At 35.2% G+C, this 22,125-nt stretch overlaps 1 protein-coding gene across 5 annotated transcripts in view; it reads left to right on the top strand.

The window, feature by feature from the left end:
• Pik3c2g (phosphatidylinositol-4-phosphate 3-kinase catalytic subunit type 2 gamma) overlaps positions 1 to 22,125 on the top strand; it is a 367,859-nt gene that overhangs the window by 104,635 nt on the left and 241,099 nt on the right. For all 5 annotated transcript variants that reach the window (XM_047549321.1, XM_047549319.1, XM_047549322.1 and 2 more), the window contains 3 exons: positions 1,708 to 1,830; positions 8,374 to 8,505; positions 15,658 to 15,772. In XM_047549321.1, the coding sequence (XP_047405277.1) occupies positions 1,708 to 1,830; positions 8,374 to 8,505; positions 15,658 to 15,772 (370 nt within the window). The remainder of the gene's footprint in view (positions 1 to 1,707; positions 1,831 to 8,373; positions 8,506 to 15,657; positions 15,773 to 22,125) is intronic.

Genomic DNA, 22,125 nt, shown 5'->3' on the forward strand with positions numbered 1-22,125 from the left:
CACAGCAATTATTGGCAGTGGAAAAGAGGTTGGTTGGCAACTGTAAAAATTATTATGAGTAATAATTAATAAGGCAGAATCACATTGTATGAAGAGGTTATATTAAAAAGTCAGTGAAAATTATTTTTTAAAATCCCTTAAACCACACATAAAGTATAATACTATGTTACAACAAATAGAATACCAAAATAATTATGGTTAAATGTCTAATGTGTATAGTAATGCATATTATGTAATAAAGTGTATTCATGCAAAAATGACCTGACACTTTTAATTATGAGAGATTGTGAGCACATGAACAAACTAACACACATTCTCTCCAAGAGAATGTCCTCTTTGTGGAGAAGAATTAAATGACATTTACAGACTCCTTGTCATATATCCTTTGCCATCAAAAGGCATATGTGTAGAATTACATCTTTCACTCATATTGCTAAAGTTTCATTTATAAACTTGGCTCATCACATTACTATGTTAAGAAATGTGTGGGAGACATATGTAATCTCTCTTAATATAAATACTGTGCACACACCAACCAAATGTTGGTATGTAGATTAACATAATGGAATCTGAATCAAAAAGCATTATTAAATACAAAGTCGCTACATAGTAGGAAATATTCAGTTCACCAGCAAGATGTAACAAAGTAAAACAGTTGACAGAAATGCAAGGAAAGGTTACAGAGCTACTGTAACGGTGGGTTATATCAATATTCCTCTCTTGGGAACTGATAGATTGAGACACATTGGGAAAAATACCAAGAATGAGTCATTACAACTAACAAGCTTGATCCAATAAATATGTATTGTACCCTACAGGAAATAATTTAGGAATACAATTTCTTCTCAAGCATACATGGCACATTTATTTTAAATGACCAAAAACTAAATAGTAAAGCAAATCTAAACAGATTTCAAATAGCCTATATAATATAGATCTCATCTACTTCCTGCAGTTTAAGATCAAATCATTAAGAAAATATAAATGAATGTATTTGTAAATTCAAATTTGTGATTTTAAAAGTTTATGGATGGAAGGATTCTCCTTCCTGAGGGACAATCTGAGAGTTGGGAATTTTTCCTATTCCTTCTGTGCCAAGTTGGGGTAGACATGTTGTTGAACACGTGCTAGTTCAAACCACTGTCTTAGCCATCAGCAGTCCCCAAATGGCTGGTACCCTTTCCTGCCAACAATGAGATGCCAGCAAGACAGAAACCAGTCCCTTGAATGGTCTTGCCCCCATAATGTCTGGTGTTAGATATAAGTTCAAGTCTTCTATTTTGGTCCCCAGGACTAAGCCAGGAGTTGGGAATTTCCTCCATGATACCCCTTGTTGCCAGGGGAGATATTCTGGCAAGTGAGTGGCATGAATTTTCCTACCAGTTTTGATGTGGCTGTTTATGCCCTCACCTTGAATATAGGAGCCTCTTCACTGGTTTCTGGATTTCTGACAAAGGAAATTGATCAGTGTATTGTTGAATTGGTGTGGCTATGGACGGGGCAAGGGAAAGGAGGGCCTTGGGGTTCTTATTCTGTAATCTTGCTAATAAACTCAACATAAATTCTTAAAGTAACCTGTAAAGCACACTTTTTACAAGCAAACATCACTTTATCATTTGACTTTTGACTATAAAAATAATTGACCCATTTAGAAAGCTATTTCCTTTAAAGCATTCAGCTTATTGAATCAATGTTGCTTCTTTTTAGCTATAAAGCATTTTCTTTTTCCTGCTGGCTTACATATGCTGGAAAGAAGCTGTGCCAAGTGAGAAACTACAGAAATATTCCAGTCAAAAAATTGTTTTTTTTCTTGGTCAACTGGAATGAAACGTAAGTTCAATCTTTATCCTAGCTGGATCATTTATCTAATAAAAGTCAACTTTTTCCTTTTTTTTTTTTTTCTTTTCTTTTTAGCAAAGGGAGTGATTTGAAAAAAAAATAGATGTTGCCCGTTGATGTGATTCAGTGGTGTAATAAATACTCTAGTGCTCATGGATAACTGACTGGTAATTCAACAGATTAAAAGTCCATTTAAAACCTAGAGAAGTGTCCAATCTACATTATTGAATTGAGAAAAAAAGGGAAATTAGAAAAAGGAGAGGAGTTATTAATCATTCACGCACTGTGGATAATAGGGATATTTGAGTCAGGGCTGGAGAAAATCCACATATAAGAAGAATTCCCTAAAACGTAATCTCCATTTTCTCTCACAAACCAATTGCATATTTGCTTAAGTAATCAAGTTAACATCGATGTGTTGTGCAAATTCCTGTGTAAGTTAGGATGAGTAGCTCTTATTATGTCAAAAAGATAAAGTACCTCCTCCAAGCTTCCCTTGCCTTCTTCCTCCTCCTCAGTAGGTAGCTCCCCCTCCCCATCCTGAGTGCTTCTTATTCAGAATTTCAGGGGCCCATAGGCCCCATCTCAGGAGTTTTCAAGGTTACTGCTGCTTTTCTTGCCTCTCCTATGATAGTATCCCACTGCTTTACTCTCTGTCCATCATTTTTCTGTAATCTCTGCTGCTTCACTGAGATCAGTATTCTCATCTCAAACAGAAGAAAATCCCCCAGTCCATTCTCCTTCAGCTCTTTCAAAAGGTCTGTCTTTCTTGGAAGAGGACCTGACTCCCAGAATTATACTTTCCCATAAAAAATGTATGTCAGAATGTCTAGGAGTCAGAGGATGGTGTTAGATAGCAGCTCTGGCATCACCACCTTTCAGTGGAGACTGTGCCCTGAAACATGGTGCGAGACCTTCAGTTCTCAGGTAGTATGGCCCTTACATCCTCAACCAAATCTTCTTTGTTCTGGGACTCTTACAACCTCTATCTCTTCTTTTAACTTTTTAAATTATTTTGGCCAAAGACCAAACTTTCAATTACAACACTCCTTTCTCTTGAACAGAAGCAGTTTTGCTTGTGAAATTCTTCAGTGGTTTTCCAATTCTTTTAAGGTAAAGTACAATCATGTAGTATAAAGCACAAGGCCCTCAGTGCTTTGGCCCCTACCTACCCTCTGTACCTGGATTCCAAGAATCAGCCCCACCCCCTGCACCACAACTAGCCACTACCTGCATCTGATCTGCCTACCTTAGCAGGAACTGAGAAGTCACATCTCTGCCAGGAGTCCTCCATGTATCAGGATACAGTACTGCCACTTGCCTACCTTGGGAACACCTAATTATCTTCCACTTCCTCTATAAACCTTTCTTGTAGCAGTATATAAAATTGTCCATCTTTGCTTTTGTTGCTTGGTTGGAATTCTGAACTTCTCTCTGATGGTACTTATTGGACTTGTTAGTTCACATTTTTATTTGCTTCTGCCAACTGATGCAAAGATTTTTCTTTTTTAAATTTTATTCAGTCCCCAGCAGCTAAAGCGACAGAAGATAAAGTAAAAGTGCACTGAATGTTACTGGGCAAATTAATACATTTTTAGTAACATAACTTCTTAAAAGGTGTTATTAACCAGCTCAATCACTAAAATTATTCATGTGACTTCACTAAAAATTATTCCTGGTTATTTCCAAAGATCAGATTCATTTTCAACTCAGATTTATGATCTCATATAGACAATTCAAGAGAAAAATATAATTCTAAAGTTAATTTCATGGACAAAAGTATCAAAATAAATTAAAAATCATTTTGAAAAAATTTGTATGGATATATTTTTCTTTTATTAAAACTGTTCAAGTGTTATTTTTCCTATGAGAGATTCTTTTATTCCCCAATAGAGTTAGTTATTTCATCCTGGAATTATTTTTCACTTCATTTCCATTCAACATATTTACTCACTGTTTTGCTAGGTGTCTATAGCAGCATTCTTTATATACTTCCTCAACAGGTGCTTTATTCACTATAATTTAAAGTAAATTTCATTGCTAGATTGTAAATTTAAGGACAAAATGTTGTGGTTTAGTAGGTCTTGACATAGATTTTGGTCATCTTTTATGTCCTAATCACCACGATACATTCTCAGATTATATTATCTAGTCTCAATTTTACAACAAAAATATGAAGCAAGTATTGTCATTCCCATTTTACAGACCATAAAATTGATGTTTATGAAACTTAATGAACTTGTCCCAAGGCCCACAACTAGTAAATGGCAAAACTGGCATTCAAACCCACTCTCACTCCTGAGCTGGTATCTCACATATTGTTTCTTACTAGTGAAAACTTGGAAAGAGTGTTTACAGTGCATGAGTAGTGCTCACATTTTCAGTTAAAAACAAAACCAAAAGAAATCTCAGCCTCCTCCCATTGTCCTGTCAGCAGCCATACCCTTTTCTTCCTCGGCTTTATAGCAAAATCTTCTAAGGTTTTCACATTCTTCAGTTTCTTCCCTCTGCTTTAAAATCTGTTTTAATTAGGCTTTTCTCACTTCTGCTTCACTAAAATCGCCCATCAGAGTTAGCAATGCTTGTTCCTCCATCCTCATCATGGCCTCCCAGAGGAATTTGGCGCTATGGATCTCATACTCTGTCTTGAAATTCACTCCACTTGGCTCACTCCTACTTCACAGGCCATTCCTTCTCCACTTCCTTTTCTTCTCTCGGACTGATCATGATCTTGGCCCTTTGCTCTTCTCTGTTGTATATGTTCTTACTCCCTTAGTTTTTTCTTACAGTCGCACCCTTTAAATATCATGCCAACAACTATACAATCTATATCACCAACCCAGGTATCAGTCACAAACTCCAACTTACTCACTCAATGTGTCTAAAACAAAATTGCTAGTCTTACATTCTAAACTGTTCTACTCATGAATGGCTGCTTTAGATAATCAGGTTTCATTTTCATTGTTAAGGTCAAAAATTTTAGCTTGAATTTTCTCTCTCTGACCCCATGTCCAGGATATCCTACTGGCTACCTTCTCAAAATATATCCACATTCCTTCCAGTTACCACTGGTCTAGGCTACCATCAAGTCTCCCATGTGTGTCCACAATGGTCATCTGATGATCTCCAACTCCTCTTTAGCTTTTATAACTCTTCTCACACCACAGCTAAAGCAATCTCTTTAAAATGTAAGTCAACCCATGCCATTCTTGTTTTTAAAAATCCCAAATGGCATCCTGTCCCATTTCACTCAGCCAAAAGTCAAATTCCTTGCAGTAGTCAGGGGTTTGTTTAGTCTGATGTTTCTATTTTATACCTGTATTAATAGTAGAGTTCTAAACAATGAAGCTTTAGATCTCCTCCATTTTTACTATTAAAAACTCACTCTCCATTTTAGGAAAACGATATCATATATAAGAAAAATTATAAAAAGAGTTTTAGTGACTACTCATTTTTAAATAGTACAGTAAGGTAAAAATACAGTTAAAACTTGAGATCTTCTGGTGTCTATTCCCTGGGTAAATAGAAGAAATCTGACTCCCCTTACTGAATTGTCTCATAAAGTATTTTTCATCCCTTTTTGTATAGACAAAAGATTCGTTTCCTTTAATTAACTTAAAGTGAACAGCAGAAGTTTTAAAAAAAGGTTTCCATTGCATGTGAAATTATTCTGGCTTTTAAAATTCATACATATTCAAAAGTGAATAAATAACTATTTAGAAAGCATGTATTCTTTCCATAGAATAATTTATTTTTATTAATAAAAATGAAAGAATTGATACTAGCAGTAACTATCAACTGTAACTTATCTAATTTTGGTCACTATTAATATGAAAAGCTCACTAACAAGTGATGTTACACATGAAGAAGCTCAATCTAATGGGGGGAAAAGAACATTCTAGATTAGGATAGGAATAAAGTGAAATTGCAGCTTCTATTCTTCCACAGAAATATGAAAATCTAATGGAAACTCAATTATAGGTTAAAGAAAGAACATCCAAGAAATCCCTATGCTTTCCATGGTATCATCAACATTTTATGTTGCATTTCAGAACATTTTAAGCTAAGAAATATGTCCACTTTATCTGTAATAAATATTATGAGTATGAAAGAATATAAAAAGGGACTTAGTTTTAGACATAAACACTTTAATATTTTAATAACTCTAAATTTTCCAGTCTTTAAAAATAGAATATTTTCCTCACTATAGTCTTTCCTTTATTCCTATCCCTTACTTTTCACTAGAATTGCATCTCATCTGTCTACAAAAAAATGTATTTTTCATACATGTGATTCTTCAGTGCACAATGTTAATGTAAACTATTACATTACTGATGGGATAAATGAATATACTACTGTTATACAACCTACCATTTACCAAGTATTGTGTTATTTAATAGTTGTTTCATTTTATGGATAAGGAAAAATAAAGCTTAGAAAAGTTGAATGAATACATTGTTTAAAGAGGGTCATCTTATTCATCAATAGGGCCAATTTTTGAACACATATATTTTATATGTTCAAATCCAAAATTCGAACTCATCCTCTCCATACACAGCTTATATACTGGCATTTCACATTTAATATTAACTCCATGACATCATGACCTAAACTATACACATTGTACCCAGTATTTCCATGCAACTTCCTCTTTCTTCCGTTTCTTATCAGTTAAAATTTTCTTTTATTTCATAATCTAGAAACTGGAATTGCCATTTAATTCTTCACTGTCCTATTCCAGTACTATGCTGCCAGCCTACTGTCAGTTATCTATTTTATCTGTACAATCGTTCTGTCTTTCCTCCTGTTGGTTGCTGCATTACCACCCCAATCCCAGCCTGTTTATCTAAGGGAACCCCGTACTGAAAGGAGAACTATGCACTTCCTGAAAGTCAGCTATGGTCACTGGGCTGAAATGATTTTCCCATGTCCCTAAGGCTGGACGCTGCACAGGAACTGCAAAAAGGTGTCACTAGGGTTTCACTTGAAAACTGAGTAAGACCTTCTCCCTAGTATCTAGATCAGAAAGCCAACTCCTAGTGGGAGAAGATGTTAGACACCTGAGCCCTGGTGGTGGGAGGGGCAAACCTTGTCAACAAGTTTTAATTGGACAATAGGACTTAGTTATAGTCACTCCTCTAATGATCACCTGCTATGTAGATAATTTGACATCAAAGTCCAATTAGAAATCACAAAGCCAGTGGATTCTGCTCACATTCCTGACACCTCAAACCATCAGTATCATCCAAGCAAGCTTCTAGTACTTTCTTTTTGTCTTTCCTTTCTTGATGACTCAATTCCTCTCACTCTTCCACTGTCTGCCAATCTTTGCTCCAATTTTCCCATTTATCTCTAGGATCTCACCTTCTGGTAAACATATTCCTCTATCTCAGCATCTTGAAAAATATTTTTCTGTCTCTTTGCTTCATATATATTCTTTCCTAAACACTATGCTTCTGCTGAGGCTCCCATTAAAGAACCTGATCATTTCTGCACAATCAAGATGACTCCAGAACACAAAGAAAGGCTGCTGTCTCCCTATCTATGATGTTAGTTTTCTGAGTTTCTTCTTCTCAGCCACTTAATGCCACCCACATAAGATCTCTCCCAAACATACATCATGTATAGCCTTTCAGACACACCCATACATATGTTGATGGCTTCAACACTGAAATTCACGTTTCCTCTCCATTAACAATTCTATTTATCCTTAGTCATTTTTTTCTTTTCTTATTTTTTTCCCATTAACTATAATTCACCCAGGACTGAGCTAAGAGCACCTTGATCCTAACATATCCAAGAACTGCACACGCATTGCATTTCAGTGATCATCCTCCATGCTCCTAGGCCTCATCATCACCAAGGACAGTTAAAATTTAAAATTAAAAACAACTCTCTATACTTCTGAATCTCTCTCTCAAATATTTCCTTCTGCCTTTAAGGGAAAGTTCAAATTTCTTTGCCTGGCATGCAGTTCTTCAGCATTCTGGCAACCACCTGCCTTTCTAATTGCGTCCTTCCCAACTTCTCCAGCCAACCTGACCTCATCTCTTGTGCTCAGCAGCGAGTCACTCACCATAACTCTGATGTACCTGGTCTTTTTATGCACACATGCCCTTTTCTGTGCACCTCTCCCTTCCTGGAATACTCTTTTCCAAATCTCCATCTCATTATAGATAGCCCCACTTCCTCTTAAGAATCCTTTCAAGTCATCTACTTTTTCCAACCCTCTCAGACAAATTTAGTCATCCTTTCCTCCATACTTACAATAACTCAAAGGTAAACACACAAGTTATAGATTTTTAAAAGTTCAACTACATGTCAAAATTATAAGTACAATCACTATTTATTGAGTAAAGAATCACTACCCTATGTCTATAATATTTCCATTTTTATGAAATCAAAAAATTTCAAAGGATACCTCAATTCAAATAGTTAAATACTTTTGTTCCAGACCATGATGTTGTAAGAAAATACTTACAAAAATATCATTATGATTGGACAGTTTATGTTACTTCTTTCATTTATTTTCAGGATCAATTTTCCTCTTGAAATAAAATCACTTCCAAGGGAATCCATGCTTACTATAAAACTGTTTGGAACTGACTGCACAACCAACAATGCAAATTTACTGGCCTGGACCTGTCTTCCATTGTTTCCAAAAGAGTAAGTATATCATTTGTGTCTAATAAAGCTCCCATTTCAATAAAACCTTCTTGGAACTAAATATTTTGCAGTATGTGGCATAATGAGAAAAATCAAGAGAACGTTTTATTCTGAAATGAGGTAGCTCAGTACAAATCATGACTATTGAAAGCAGAACTGAAAAGCAAAACTGTAGAAAAGGCTTTAGAAGCAGGCCTCATGCTCAGCCTGTCAGCCAGGTCATTTACCATGAAAAGGTATTAGCATGAGCAATCTCAATTGCTTTTTCTTCTCTGAGAAGCCAATTTCTCTGGAAATAGTAATTCAAAATGACTTGGATTAATATTGTCATTTAGAAAAAATTTAACTTGTGAAATTCTGACTAAAGGAAAACTGTACTATGTAACTGGTTACTGACCTTTCTTTGTTGCCAAGAAGCAGTATTTGGGAACTTTAGGGTGATTTTCCAAAAAAGTAAGCCAACTATGGGTTCAAATATTCTGTCAGAACTAACGGCTATTACAAAATTTACTGTCAATTTAGTCATACATCTTAGGAATAATTAACATTTAGAATATTTTAGAAAGCCAATGAATGATCATAACTGAGAAACATTTCAAAAACTGACTTGTTTTTACACTGCAAGACTTGCTGCAAATGGTAAAATTCAGAATCTTCATAAAATTAAAATCTATATTGTTATGTTAATATCATTATAAAGTATGTTTCTGCCCTTGGTGTTTTTAAAATATTTGGTAATATAGAAATATTAAGAAAATTCTTTATCATTTTTTAGTTACCAAACCTAGTCAATGGAGATAAATTATCATCAAAGCAACTGTGATAAATCTTTTAAATTTTCTTCATTGGATTCATTCTGGTTTGAGTGTGTGTGTGTGTGTGTGTGTGTGTGTGTGTGTGTGTGTGTCTTGCTCTATTATTTATTTTCCTGCTTTAGCCCATTTCCACTTGTATGTTCCTTGAGGATGGGGAATGTATTTATCTCTGTAATATCTATGATCTAACATAATGTCTCGTATAGATAGGCAATCAATATAGGTTTGTTTCCTGAATTGAACTGGAAAAAAAAATCAATCCCTATAGGTGATTTAGAATAAAATATCATTGTAAAAGTCTACAAGAAACAGTTTAGCCTTACAATGAATATCTACTGCTATTACCAGACATTTCAAAAATCTGCTTTCAATTTTCATTACTTTCTCACTAGGAGCATCTATACAGGTGTCCTTCCCTCTCATGAGTAATTTCCTTAAGATTTCAACTACAGTATTTTTAAGATCTAGCATTTTTCTAGATTAATATTTCTAGATATTTACTGAAAAAAGTTATATCCATTTTATTCTCTCCCATTGTGCAATACTGACCAATAAATTTTAAATACATAATAAGTTGGAAATTTTTTCTTTAAAATAAATTGTCAAAGCTTGTTTTAGATGACTATGATAGTAAAAGTGCAAATTTTATTTATTTTTTTTTTTGCCATATCACTTTCTAATGGCAAACTTTTCATAGGTGAGGGGTCAGGGAAGGTGAGTTTGTATGAGGGATGCTCTCTGGGACTGATCTTAGGAAACAATTTTGTAAGGAAATGTAACAAAGTGGGGATGATGACATATCAGAAAAAAACAGCTTACTTCATAAAGTACTTCAATAAGCAATTTGTAAATATATTTCCAATAGATTCTATGTCATCAAAAAGAACATCTACTTCTCTACTGAGCTAAACAATTGAAGAAATACAGATATTTTTGAGGCATAAGAAATCTATCATGGCGGGAATTGGGGAGAACCATTGACTCCTACTTTGCTCACTTACAGTGAACAGAGATTCGGATCCAACATATTTGATGCAGATATTTCCAGACCACAGCAAATTAGTGTCTTAATTTCATTTCCGTTCATAGAATGACCCTTGCTCATAAACATTGGATCTTTTATTATAGTTTGAATTGCCCTTAGCTAGCCATGTGGAGTTGTAATAAGCACTTACATCATTATTTTTTCTGACATGCATATAACCGGAAAAATATGCTTCCTAAAGGCTTCCTGTCTCTTTGTGGTTTCCAGAAGTGAGTTTCCAAAGAATCAATAGTGATTAAACTCAGATGTATCACTCATGGCTGCATCAATAATGTCTAAAAATAAAAATTTAACTTCTACATTTTCAAACATGCAAACTCATCTTCAGTTCTATGAAGACAAATATCTCCAGTTCAAAGGAAAAATTGACCAGCAAAATTTTAATCTCTTCTTTTGCAGATAAGACTTTCACTCTATGTACATTCACAGTGTCTCCACACTGCAGGATGAAAGTGTTATCCTCAACCCAACAGTTTTGATGAGCTCAATTCCAAATTAAATTCACAACAAATAATATGATAGTTACTTAGCATTTCTAAATTTTGATAAACTACTTCAACCCAGAGATTCTTCACCCTTATTAAACAAGAGAATTTCCTGGGGAAATTATGAAATAAATCTAAAGTTCGACTCTCTGCAAAAGTTCTAACTTAATTGGTCATGTTTTGCCTGAGCATCAATATTTTCAAGGTTCCCAAGGTAAGTTAAAGCCTGGGGAAATTAGTAATTCTTTGCAGAATTTCAAAAAAGGCCTAAAATAAATCTTAATCCCAAACAATCTCATTCCTTAGACAATTGCCTAACCCTACTATAGCTAATCTTTTCAGATATATCTTCAAAATTAAATAACAGAAAAGATTGTCCTTTTTTAATTTCTCATTGTCCTTTCTCCTGGTCCAAGGTAGACCCTTAGAACTCAGTTCAAATCCTCTATAATAAAGACAGATTTGAAGTCTTCCTATAAAATCATCAGGTTACTCAAAAACAAAAACAAAACAAGACAAAACAAAACTGTAGATCTGATTTCTCTCCACAGTCTTTACTACCTTAATTTGAATCATTCCTACTTTTAGGTGCCTCGCCCTACTCATGAACACACTGGGAAGACCTCCCCACACTAGAGGGCTCCTGTTTAGGCCTTGCCAGGGACCTACTCTTAGGCATGAATCCTATTAAGCATCCACAAGAATTTTATAACATCATGTCCTCAGGTCCTCTGGTTGTTCAGTTCTAGAGTCTAGAATACCAGCAATATATGCATAGAGTCCCGTAGCTAAAATTGATCAAGTATTTTCTTCAAATACCTTCCTTTATTGCTTGAGGAAGCAGGGATTAGAGAGGGTAAACCAGCACATATGTTCTCTTGGTATTACAAATTGAGGTTGGGTTTTCTACTCAATATATTTGTAACATATTTGAGTTGAAAAGATCCTTATAAATATTCTAAAACAAATATTATGCTTAGCAGTGTAGTCTTTTTTCCAATGACATCATATTTAAATATTTCAAAGTATCAGAGTGATAAATGGTCCTCATTTGTGTTGTATGGGCAGAATTTGCAATCTTAAAGTCCAGCCTAATGAGCACCTTCCCACCATCTTTCTAAAGTCCGCCCTCAACCACCAGCAGAATCCCAAAGCTATATAAAAACTCTTTGGAAATCAATTTTATCTGAGAAATTATGAATATTTTCATGGTAGTAATAATAGTATAAAAAAGTATGGTCATCCCTACTTGCCTGGTATTAAAAGTTCCCATATTCATCTTCTTTCTAGCCCATCAATGATCTTAGTCATCATGCCTTTAACATCTTAATTCATTAACCATACTCCCTGTATTTTCCACTTATAAAAGTTTTTGGAAATTACATTTGAAATACCTTAAAAGATTTTCATTTAAAGCCTGTTACCAGAAAGCAAACTAGCTAATACCAAATACAAAGAGTGTCTCAAAATGGTGCCAAATCCTTGTTTCTTTCCCCTCATGAATGGCCATGAAACTGATATATATATATATATATATATATATATATATATATATAAATATATATATAAAATAAATAATATCTCATATATGTCATATTTCATATGCATATATATGACTGCTTCTGCTTTAGTCAGATTGTTTTGTCACTATGACTGATACACCTGATAAGAACAACTTAAGGAGTAAAAGTTTATTTTGGCTCACAGTTTCAAAGGTTTAGTCTATTGATGGCCAACTCCATAACTCTAGACCCAAGATGAGGCAGAACATCATGAAGGAAAGACTTGGAAAGGGAAGGCATCTCAGAACATGTCAACCAGGAAGCAGAAAGATAACTCCTCTTACCAGGGATAAAATGTAGACCCCAACATCACATCCCCAGTGACCTATCTCCACACTCTACCTGCCTACAGTTACTGCCTAGTTAATCCTTATCAGTGAATTAATCCACTGATTAGGTTAAAACTTTCATAACCTGATCATTTCACCTCTGAATCTTCTTGCATTGTTGCATAAGCTTTTGGGGGAAACCATATATCTAAACCATAACAGTTTCTGTTGGAGAGCTGGAAGTCCATTCTCCCTATGTCCTACTTCATGACACATCTCCCCAAATACACTCCTACATCAAGTGTTCTGACTTTATTTCTCCCCATATGCCTCTGGGTTAAGGTCAATGTGACTGTTGATTCCAATTCCATCCAAGGACAGGAATGTCAGTTACTTACCATTAGATTTTTCCTTTGTAAGAACCAGCTTAGATCACTCAGATTTTCAGCAGGAAACATGACCAGGACATAAAAATGTAGCAAGACCATAATGTAACATTCTTCAATTTAGGTGTGAAGAATAAAAATGCAACTAACACTTTTCCTAATGAGCTCCATCCCTGTAACTAATGAGGAGAAAAAGCTTTCCATCTATGACACAGTATTAGTCAGTTCAGTAGTTTTAATCATGCTTTTAGAAGTATGCAATCTCTTTTGGATAAAAATGCTTAGTCACTCACATAGCTTTATTACACCCTAATTCTCTTCCTGAGAGAGTGAAAAAAATGCACAGGATTAGAAAAGAAAGGGTGGAAAATAGATCCTTTGACCTGGTGACTTCTGATTTCCAAATCAAAGCCAGTTTTTAAGCTGTTGGCTACTGATTATAGTTGAAGTCTGCTGCTAGTGTAACTCATGATCTGTGTTCTCCCAACTTTGCCAGGGCTTACTGGCACTCCTTGGGAGACTGGTTCTTGCAGGCAACATCAACACATCTGAGTGTGCCCACAACTCTGGTTAACCCCAGGTTGGATGGTCTAGTCAGATCCCCTATCACAAAGGCATTCTATCCTTATCATATGATCCCCTTTATCCCTATCATGTGGTTGATTCTCCATTCCAGAACTCCAAATCAATCTCTCTCTCTCTCTCTCTCTCTCTCTCTCTCTCTCTCTCTCTCTCTCTCTCTCTCATATCTTTATTTATTTCTAGATCACATTTCATCTACTCAGAAACCAAAGAAGTCTCCATAAAACTAAAGTGAGGCATTCCTTCTGCCTGTTTACCACATGGCCTCAAGTTCACTGGCCATGGTACAAGTAAGCACAAAACTGGTTCAAGAAGTGGTTTTAGCCCAGCATCTGTATCAGGGAATGAAGAAAGGAGCCTATCTGTCTGTGCTTAGCACTATGCCAGATCACTTGTCTCACACCCCACCCCATCTACTTCTGAAGGCAGAAGAGGGACAAATGGACACCTATGTCATTCTCACTCAGTTTCCTCTTCTTCTGTCTTCTTCTTCCTCCATTCCAAATTGCCAGAAAGTGAAGGGCTTTCCTTTTGCCACAGTCTCCATCCAATATGTTCATCCTCCTTCTTTCTCACCCTGTTGACCCTTTCCTGTGGACAGAAATAGTTTTTCTAATTGCTGTGGAAAAAGTATAACCCAAGGCCTCCAAGTGTGGTGTTAGACGCACTCCTTCCACCTCTTGTGTTTTGTCTGACACTAATCCAGAACTCTTCCCAGGATGGACGTTTGGGGTCATTTGGGGTAAAGGACATTTACTCTGAAAGACAAAAGGAGAAAATTGTATTAATAATTTTATAAGTCTTACTCCTATTAAACTAAATTTTACCTTACTAATACTGGTCTTCTGGCATTGTCATATCAAATCTCCAACTTTTTTTCTTTTGAATGAGGATGGAACAAAGTGATAAACAAGAATCAAAATTTATCCTTCCAGAAGAATATTCTTCAATCATATAAAGATATCTGCTCAATAATGTTGGCCAATTATATTCCTTTGGACAGATACTTTCTGATGATATCTTTAGATAGGAAATTAATACAGAAGGCAAGTCTTACAGAGCTAAAAATTTAAAGAAAGCTTTATTTAATTGATCTTTTTTCCTCAAGTTTTGCATGATATCTGTTAAATAGCAAAGTGAAATTGTTACTATTCAAAGGACATTTTAAAGTTCTTCATAAGCTTAAGTTTAATTTTGTTAACTTTCAGCTCTACATTCTTAATTTGGTATATTAAAATCAAATGCTATTCATGGTGAATATTGGAATGTTTTTCCAATATTCTGATTCATATACACAGCCAGGTATAGCTTCTTTTTTTAAATCTGTGCAAGATCTATGGATTTGGATGTTCCTGAATCTGTTAAAACCATCCCTGAATTCTTCCCTGTTTAAAGTCTTTCCTGTGTGCAATCTCATTTACTATGGTAATTTACAACTGATTTTTAAACATTTAGAATATGAATAATCTTTCTATTTATGTGTGAAGGAACATTTCCTCTGTGAAGTTCCACAACTATTTTGATTCTGCAGATCATATGCTATGCTAATTTAAATCTTCTCTTTCTATAAATTTAGAACTCATAACTCTAAATGCCCAGGAATTTAGTCACTCCACAGAGCAAAAAATGCTCTGAAGAGTTAACATCTTTATTGAGTTAAGGCAATCAAAATTCATTGACTATAAATCTGAAAGTTTTAGTCCTACTTTGCAATCATAATTAGCAACAATTACAAATAAATGCTACCTGTTAGAAACCATTGTGGAAACAATATCCTCACATGGAAAATAAATGTGCATATCTAGGAAAATAGGAATGCATGTTGTATATTACAAATGATCTGTTAAACAGTGTCTGGACCGTGGAATACTTTACCTTACTTTTACCTATCACGTGAAGCTACAAAAACAGTTGATTATATTTACACTCCAAAAGAAAACATGCACAGGTACTAATAGTTTCACTCAGGAAGTAACTCCTTTTTGTCGGTATGTGCTGTCTTTTGCAGAAAATCCATTCTCGGGTCTCTGCTTTTCAGCATGACATTACAGAATGAGCCTCCCATAGAACTGATAGCTCCAGGAGTGTGGGATGGAAGTCAGCCATCCCCAGTGACCCTGCAGGTAAGTGCCAAGCTATGAAATTAAAGTATACAAGGCAAGTGTTGGATGATAAGTAGTTTGTTGGTCAATGACAGAAACAATTTCTTGTAGGATCACACATTTTAATAGTCTTCTCTTCTTCCAGCCTTCTGGGATTTGTGAGACTTCTTTTGCTTTTTATTCTGTATTCAATACTCTCAAAACACTTTTCTCCCAGCTTATATAAAAGCAATTTCATGCCATTTCTCCATCACACAAGATCATGAGGGAGAGTGTTAGAGCATTGCCATTTGTATACTCATTATGTGCATTCTTTTTCCCTTTATTGTCCAAAAACATTCCTTGGTATATATTATTAATATGGTACTTTACTCACACCCACCATTTCATTGTGTCATACTTGTATTCTACTGTACATTCCTACATGTCTAGCAATTAACTAAATAGTGGAAGAGAAATTGCAAATAAAATCCATTTATTATACTCTCATTTTTTTCTTAAACCTCTCTACTCTCTGTGATTTGTGATTATGAATAAAATGTGGTCAGTGACTCTTACTACTGACCAATCCTCATTTCTTCACAATGGGAGTCCAGTGTTAGATTGGAGCCTATTGGTTAGATACTCTCATAAGTGGAAATGCAGGAATTATGGACCTTCCATTTCTACAGCAAAAGTGGAAACTGTTACTTGGGTAGCACCCCTCTGGAACAGGATTTCTCAACCTCAGCACCATTTTGGACCAGATAATTCTTTGTTATGGTAGGCTGTCCTATTGCTGCACCTTGTAGGATGGATAACAGCATCCCTAACTTCTACCCACTAGATGCCAGTGGCTCCTTCCCACTTGTGAAGACCAAAAGTGTCTCCAGATATTGTCAAATGTCCTCTGGAGACAAAATTGCTCTCAACTGAGGATGTCTTTGAAGGAATCCTGTAGAGTTCTAGATGCTTTACCTGTGAGTTTAGGAGAAGGGGTATAGAAGTTAGAGTTTCGAAAGACACATAGAAAGATCCTGAAAATGGAAAAGACAAATTAACACTATAAAAATGTGACTTCACATTATGACTGAGGAAGCCCTCAGACAGTACCAAAAGATCCACTTCTAATTGTGGGCAAAATGATAAGAAAGAGACTATTCAGTTTAGATCTTGGCATGTCATAAACAGTCAACACATGATGACCGATTAGCAGATTCCCTATCATAGCAGGACAAAAGGGAACATTTTTATCAGAAAGAAGAGTCACCATAAACCTGATAAATATGTTCTATAAAAGAAGAATAGAAAAATACTAGTAATTCAGTTCTCTCACTCTGAATATACATCTCATATATGACTCCTGTGCACCAAATGTTATGATAAACACCCTTATGACCATGAATGATTATGAAATACCACGTCAGGTAGTTTGAGGAATGCAAAATCTACTAGAGAGACAGACTTTTAAAACTCTCTTGGATGCAATGTGACAGATGTTTTCACTGTTCCAGGGCAATGTCACAAAGAGAAAAGCAATGCCTAATTCTGAGAGATAGTACAGAAAATGTATGAGGGAAAGACACTGAGTCCTAAGGACGTGACCTGTGAATACCCTGGGTGGACTTGAATGCCCCGAGTAGATTCCAACTGAATAGTTTAAGAGGGGTTGACGATATAGTCATAAAGGACTACACAGTGCAAAAACAATGATTCAGAAAGGCAGCATTAGCTTGAAAACATGACATGTTAGCTAAGATAAAGAATAAATTACATGAGAAACCGTGATGGAGGCTGGAAAATCATTAAGGGTTTAGACTGTGTACCAGATTCAAACATGACAATCTGGGCAATGAGTCATAGAAAGCAGTTCTGAAAATTTTGTAGAAAATGTCCTGGAAAACAAGAAGACCGGATGCATGCACACTTGTTAGAGAAATATCTGCGTGCTCCAAGTTAAAGATCATAGGGACAAAACTAACATAAAAAAAAGAACAGGTAAGTGGTTTATTGTAGCAACTATTTTAAACATAAGTGGACACAACTTAATGAACAAAAACTTGAATTCCTAGGACAACAGCAATATCTTTAGTTTCAAGACAAAAATAAAGAGAAAAAATAGGTAGCCAGACCTGTAGGGTGTCCAGGAATAGATATCAGTTACAATCCTTTAAAAGGATAAATTTTTTTAAAAATCATAATTCTTCCCTAATTCAAACCACTTCATATTACCAAAGTTTAAGTCAAGTCTAATCATTGACAGAGCTTTGTGGATATAAATTCATGATTTGTGGGGTCTTTAGAGGAGGGACAAAGGTGGTTTAACAGAAGTAAGGCAAACTACCAGATGAGACTCCCTTGTACCTCTCACATGGCTGCATAGCTCCTTTAGGAACACAGATTCTGGAAAGCAGAATCAGAAGAGAAGTGTCAATTATTCAACAGCTGCACAAATTTCCCAGTTGAAATCTGGACCCATAATAGAATTCATCTTTCAAAAAAAAAAGAGAGAGAGTAAAGAGTAGAATCTATAATAATCATTTAACAGTATGCAGAATTTAAATCACCCAATTTTCACAAATAATTTCACAAATATATATACAGAAAAAAATTTCAGTATGGTTTCAAATTGGAAATAAAATACACAAAATAAAATGGTTTTGAAGATAATATAACCAAAACCTTTAGTAATCAGTATCAGTTTTGTGACACAGTCAGCTAAATTTAGAGCAGTATCTTTCAACCTAAAGATTATGAGATGGTGGGGAAGTTAGAAACCAGTTCTGTAACCAGTGTTTTTGTTAGGAAAAGAATATTACTAAGGAAAAGACAGCAGACTGAGAGTTAGGAAATCTGGAGTCAAATCTTAACTGTTTAACAGAAAACATTATGACCTTGAGAAGTCACTGAACCTTCTATTCTCACTTCTGTACCTTGAAAGAATTACACTGTGCCTACCCGACTTCAGGAAGGTCTGTATTGTTCTGATTGTCTTTATTAGAAGGCGTCTCCCTCAGGATAGTCAACCCAGTGTGACAGATGTGATATGTCACAGAACATGAGTCCTTCAAGTCAACAGTTTTTGTCAGATCTTATATTCTATATTGACCAGAAGCAGAGAACAGAGTGAAGGAGGTCCAGGTCAGAAATGGAGAAAGAAGAGCACCCTGTTGCAGGACTCCCTTAGCCTGGGTTTCCCTCAACTTCCTGCTTCTGCCTGAATACAACTCAGTAGAAAGACTGTCACATTTTTATGAACTAAAAACACAGTTGTTTCAAACGTGTTAGTGTTGTTTTTGTTCTAGTCTGTATTTCTCAATTTTCTCACCTCCTCATTTGTGTGTATTCTGACTTGTTTTTACTGGCTTAACACGGTCAGGAAATCTACTAATTCTTGGGTGCCAAATCCAGTAGTGGCTGTTCATATCAGCCCCCTCTGCTCTATTCTGCACTCTCTCTTCCCTATTACTGAGCAACTCTCCCTCTGGCTTGGGTGTTACTCTGTTTCTCCAACCATCCTTTCTAAGTCTCCTTCCTAGGAGTCCCTTCCTCTCCTAGCCTTCACAGTGGACATTTCTCAAGAGTCTACTGCCCACTTCTATTTTCAAATGACTGTATTAAAATATAATTCATATTTTATTTTTAATTTAAAATATTGTATTATTACTTTAGTTATACATATTTATGTGGTACAGTGTAATAATTGAGTTGTGTGTAAGTGTGTGTGAATGTATATATATATATATATATATATATATATATGTATAATGACTAGATCAGGATACTTAGTACTTCTAGATCTTTAAATATTGTTTTTAAATTTTATTAACATAATAATAATACATTCTTATGGGGTATACTGTGATATTTCTCATATCACACTTTTCTCCCATTTAAAGTGTATAATTCAGTCATTTTGAGTATTTTGACAGATATATGCATCTATCGCTACAGTCAACTTTAGAACATTTTCATCACCTCAAACAAGGAAATCTTACATCCATTAACTATCAACTCCTATTCCCCTGTCCTCTCCTACCTTGAGCATCTGCTACTCTACCTTCTGCCTGTGTAGGCTTTCCTGTTCTTGACATTTTATTTAAGTGGAAACTTTTGTAACTGGCTCTGTGATCTAGTATGATATTTTCAAAATTCATATATGCTATAGCATGGTATTCATTCCTTTTTATTGTTGAATAATATTACAGTGAATAGATGTACTACCTTATATTTGTCCATGCAGGTTTGGAATTTTTCTGCCCTGTGGTTAGTAAGACTACTGCAGTCATGAACATTATGTACATATTTTTGTATAGATGCATGTTCTCGTGTTTCTTGGATGGATACTTAACAGGGATATCACTAGGGCATACTCCTTCTTCAGTCTTTCTTTACAGTGTCTATGAAGGTTCATTTCTGACTCTGTATCTCTAGTTCAGATTCCTTTATACCACAAGTGTCAGACAAATATAGCCATATACTTGCTGAAACTCCCACCTGGATTTTCTATTGGCAGCTTCAAGCAAAACATATGCCAAACCAGGTCCACCTTCCTCTCCAAAATTACACTTATCTCCTGAATTCTTTACGTCTGTTCATGTCCCACATACACCTACCTGTTTTCTCTACTTTGTTTAGTGCACACCATATCCTGCTAATTTAATCTCCCATATTTTTTCAAGTCCATCTTCCCAGTTCCTTACCTCTTCTCCCCTAGATTCAGCCACTCCTTCCTGTATTATAACAGTTCAGTTGGTTTCTATAGTTGAGTTTTGTCATTCTCCAATTCAAACTCTGCGTATTACAAGTATGATCCTCCTAAAACTTAAATCTGAACCTGCCATTTTCTATTTACTCTTCAGTGACTCAGCAATACCTAGAAAATAAAAACCAAACTCTATAGCACGGCCCTCTCCATCCCTTCTCTTGCCAGTCCCTCTTTGACACAATCAACACCAGCAACTTTGAAAATGTTGTTATTTCTGATGTGTACTGTTTAGCTTTTACCTTATAAGCAATATAAATATTTTTTTCCCTGTCTGGAATATATCTGCCCTTCTGCTTCATCATCCACTGTCCTCTCCTCCTCTATGTGTAAGTGATATTTATCTCTTGCAATCCATATTCCTTTCTCTAGCAATCTCTTACTTACTCCCTCAATTATTTCTACCCCATGAAAAGTTAAGTGCCTATCCTCTGTGTTCACAAAATACCTAATAACATTCTTACCAATGTTATATTTCTTTCCACTGACTGAGAGATCTCTGATAGTGCTAAGTTTGGATATGAGGTATCTCCCAAAAGTTCCTGTTACTGTAGGAGCATTCAGAAGTGAAATGATTGGATTGTGAGAACTGTAACCAAATTCATTCATCCTCGTTTGAATGAATTGGCATGCTTTTTCTCATCAGTAAGTTCTCTGAAGGTTGTGGATACTACCATACCTTTGTCTTCTGTAATCCATGGTGCTCAAAAGTACCATGAGCAAGTACCTTCATACACACCTTGAGGAACTTCTCTTTTGCTAAGTGTCATAACAAATGACAACTGGAAGAAACTTAATATTTTCCATTAGTGACTCTTGAATCAGTATTTAGATTCATAATGTAATTTGATATAGAGCTCACTTGGGTACTAGCAATAAAAATTACTTCCTAAATATATCAAAAAATTTACTATAGTTTGTAGCCAGGGCTACTTTTGCATTCTCATCCACTATCTTTAGTTTACTCATCTGCACTGCCATGTACTTAGGACTGACATAATTTTTCTAGCTCATGTAATACTATTTCTAGTAATTCAGTTCCATGTCTTTAGCAATATTAAAGAGTAACACGTAACCTGCTAGTACCGTATATACTTCCACATTAGCTTTTCAAGATTAATCTTTGTCAAGAGAGAAAATTTACTGTAACATTGCTTTGTATTATCTTACCTATAACTTGCTCCTTTTATCATGTGGGAGTAATAATTGGTACACGAAAATATAGATCATACCAAAAACAAAAATTGCAACAAATATTAGAGTTATAGAAGAAAGGTACTAAAACATTTTCAAATACATAAGGACTCAAATGGATTAAACTGAATTTCAAACTGTAACATAGTCTATAATGTTCCTCAATTTTCTTCAAGTTTCCAACCTAACATGGTTCAGCAGAAAAAAATAAATTCTGTGCATTTCCTAGTTTTTAAATTTTTTAAAACTTTGATAACCTTAAGAAAATACATGAAGCACTAAAACATCCGACTCATTTTTGTTAACCGTTACTTTATTTACCAGAGTCAGATTATCACTAAAAGGGTCTTAATTGAAAGCACATTGAGTCAGAGAAAAAGGAGGCCTGGATTCTAGCCCTGTCTATAAACCTGAACTACAGATCCAAAGCAAAGAT

This window comes from Sciurus carolinensis, chromosome 4, assembly GCF_902686445.1.
Source record: "Sciurus carolinensis chromosome 4, mSciCar1.2, whole genome shotgun sequence".
Lineage (NCBI taxonomy): Eukaryota > Metazoa > Chordata > Mammalia > Rodentia > Sciuridae > Sciurus > Sciurus carolinensis.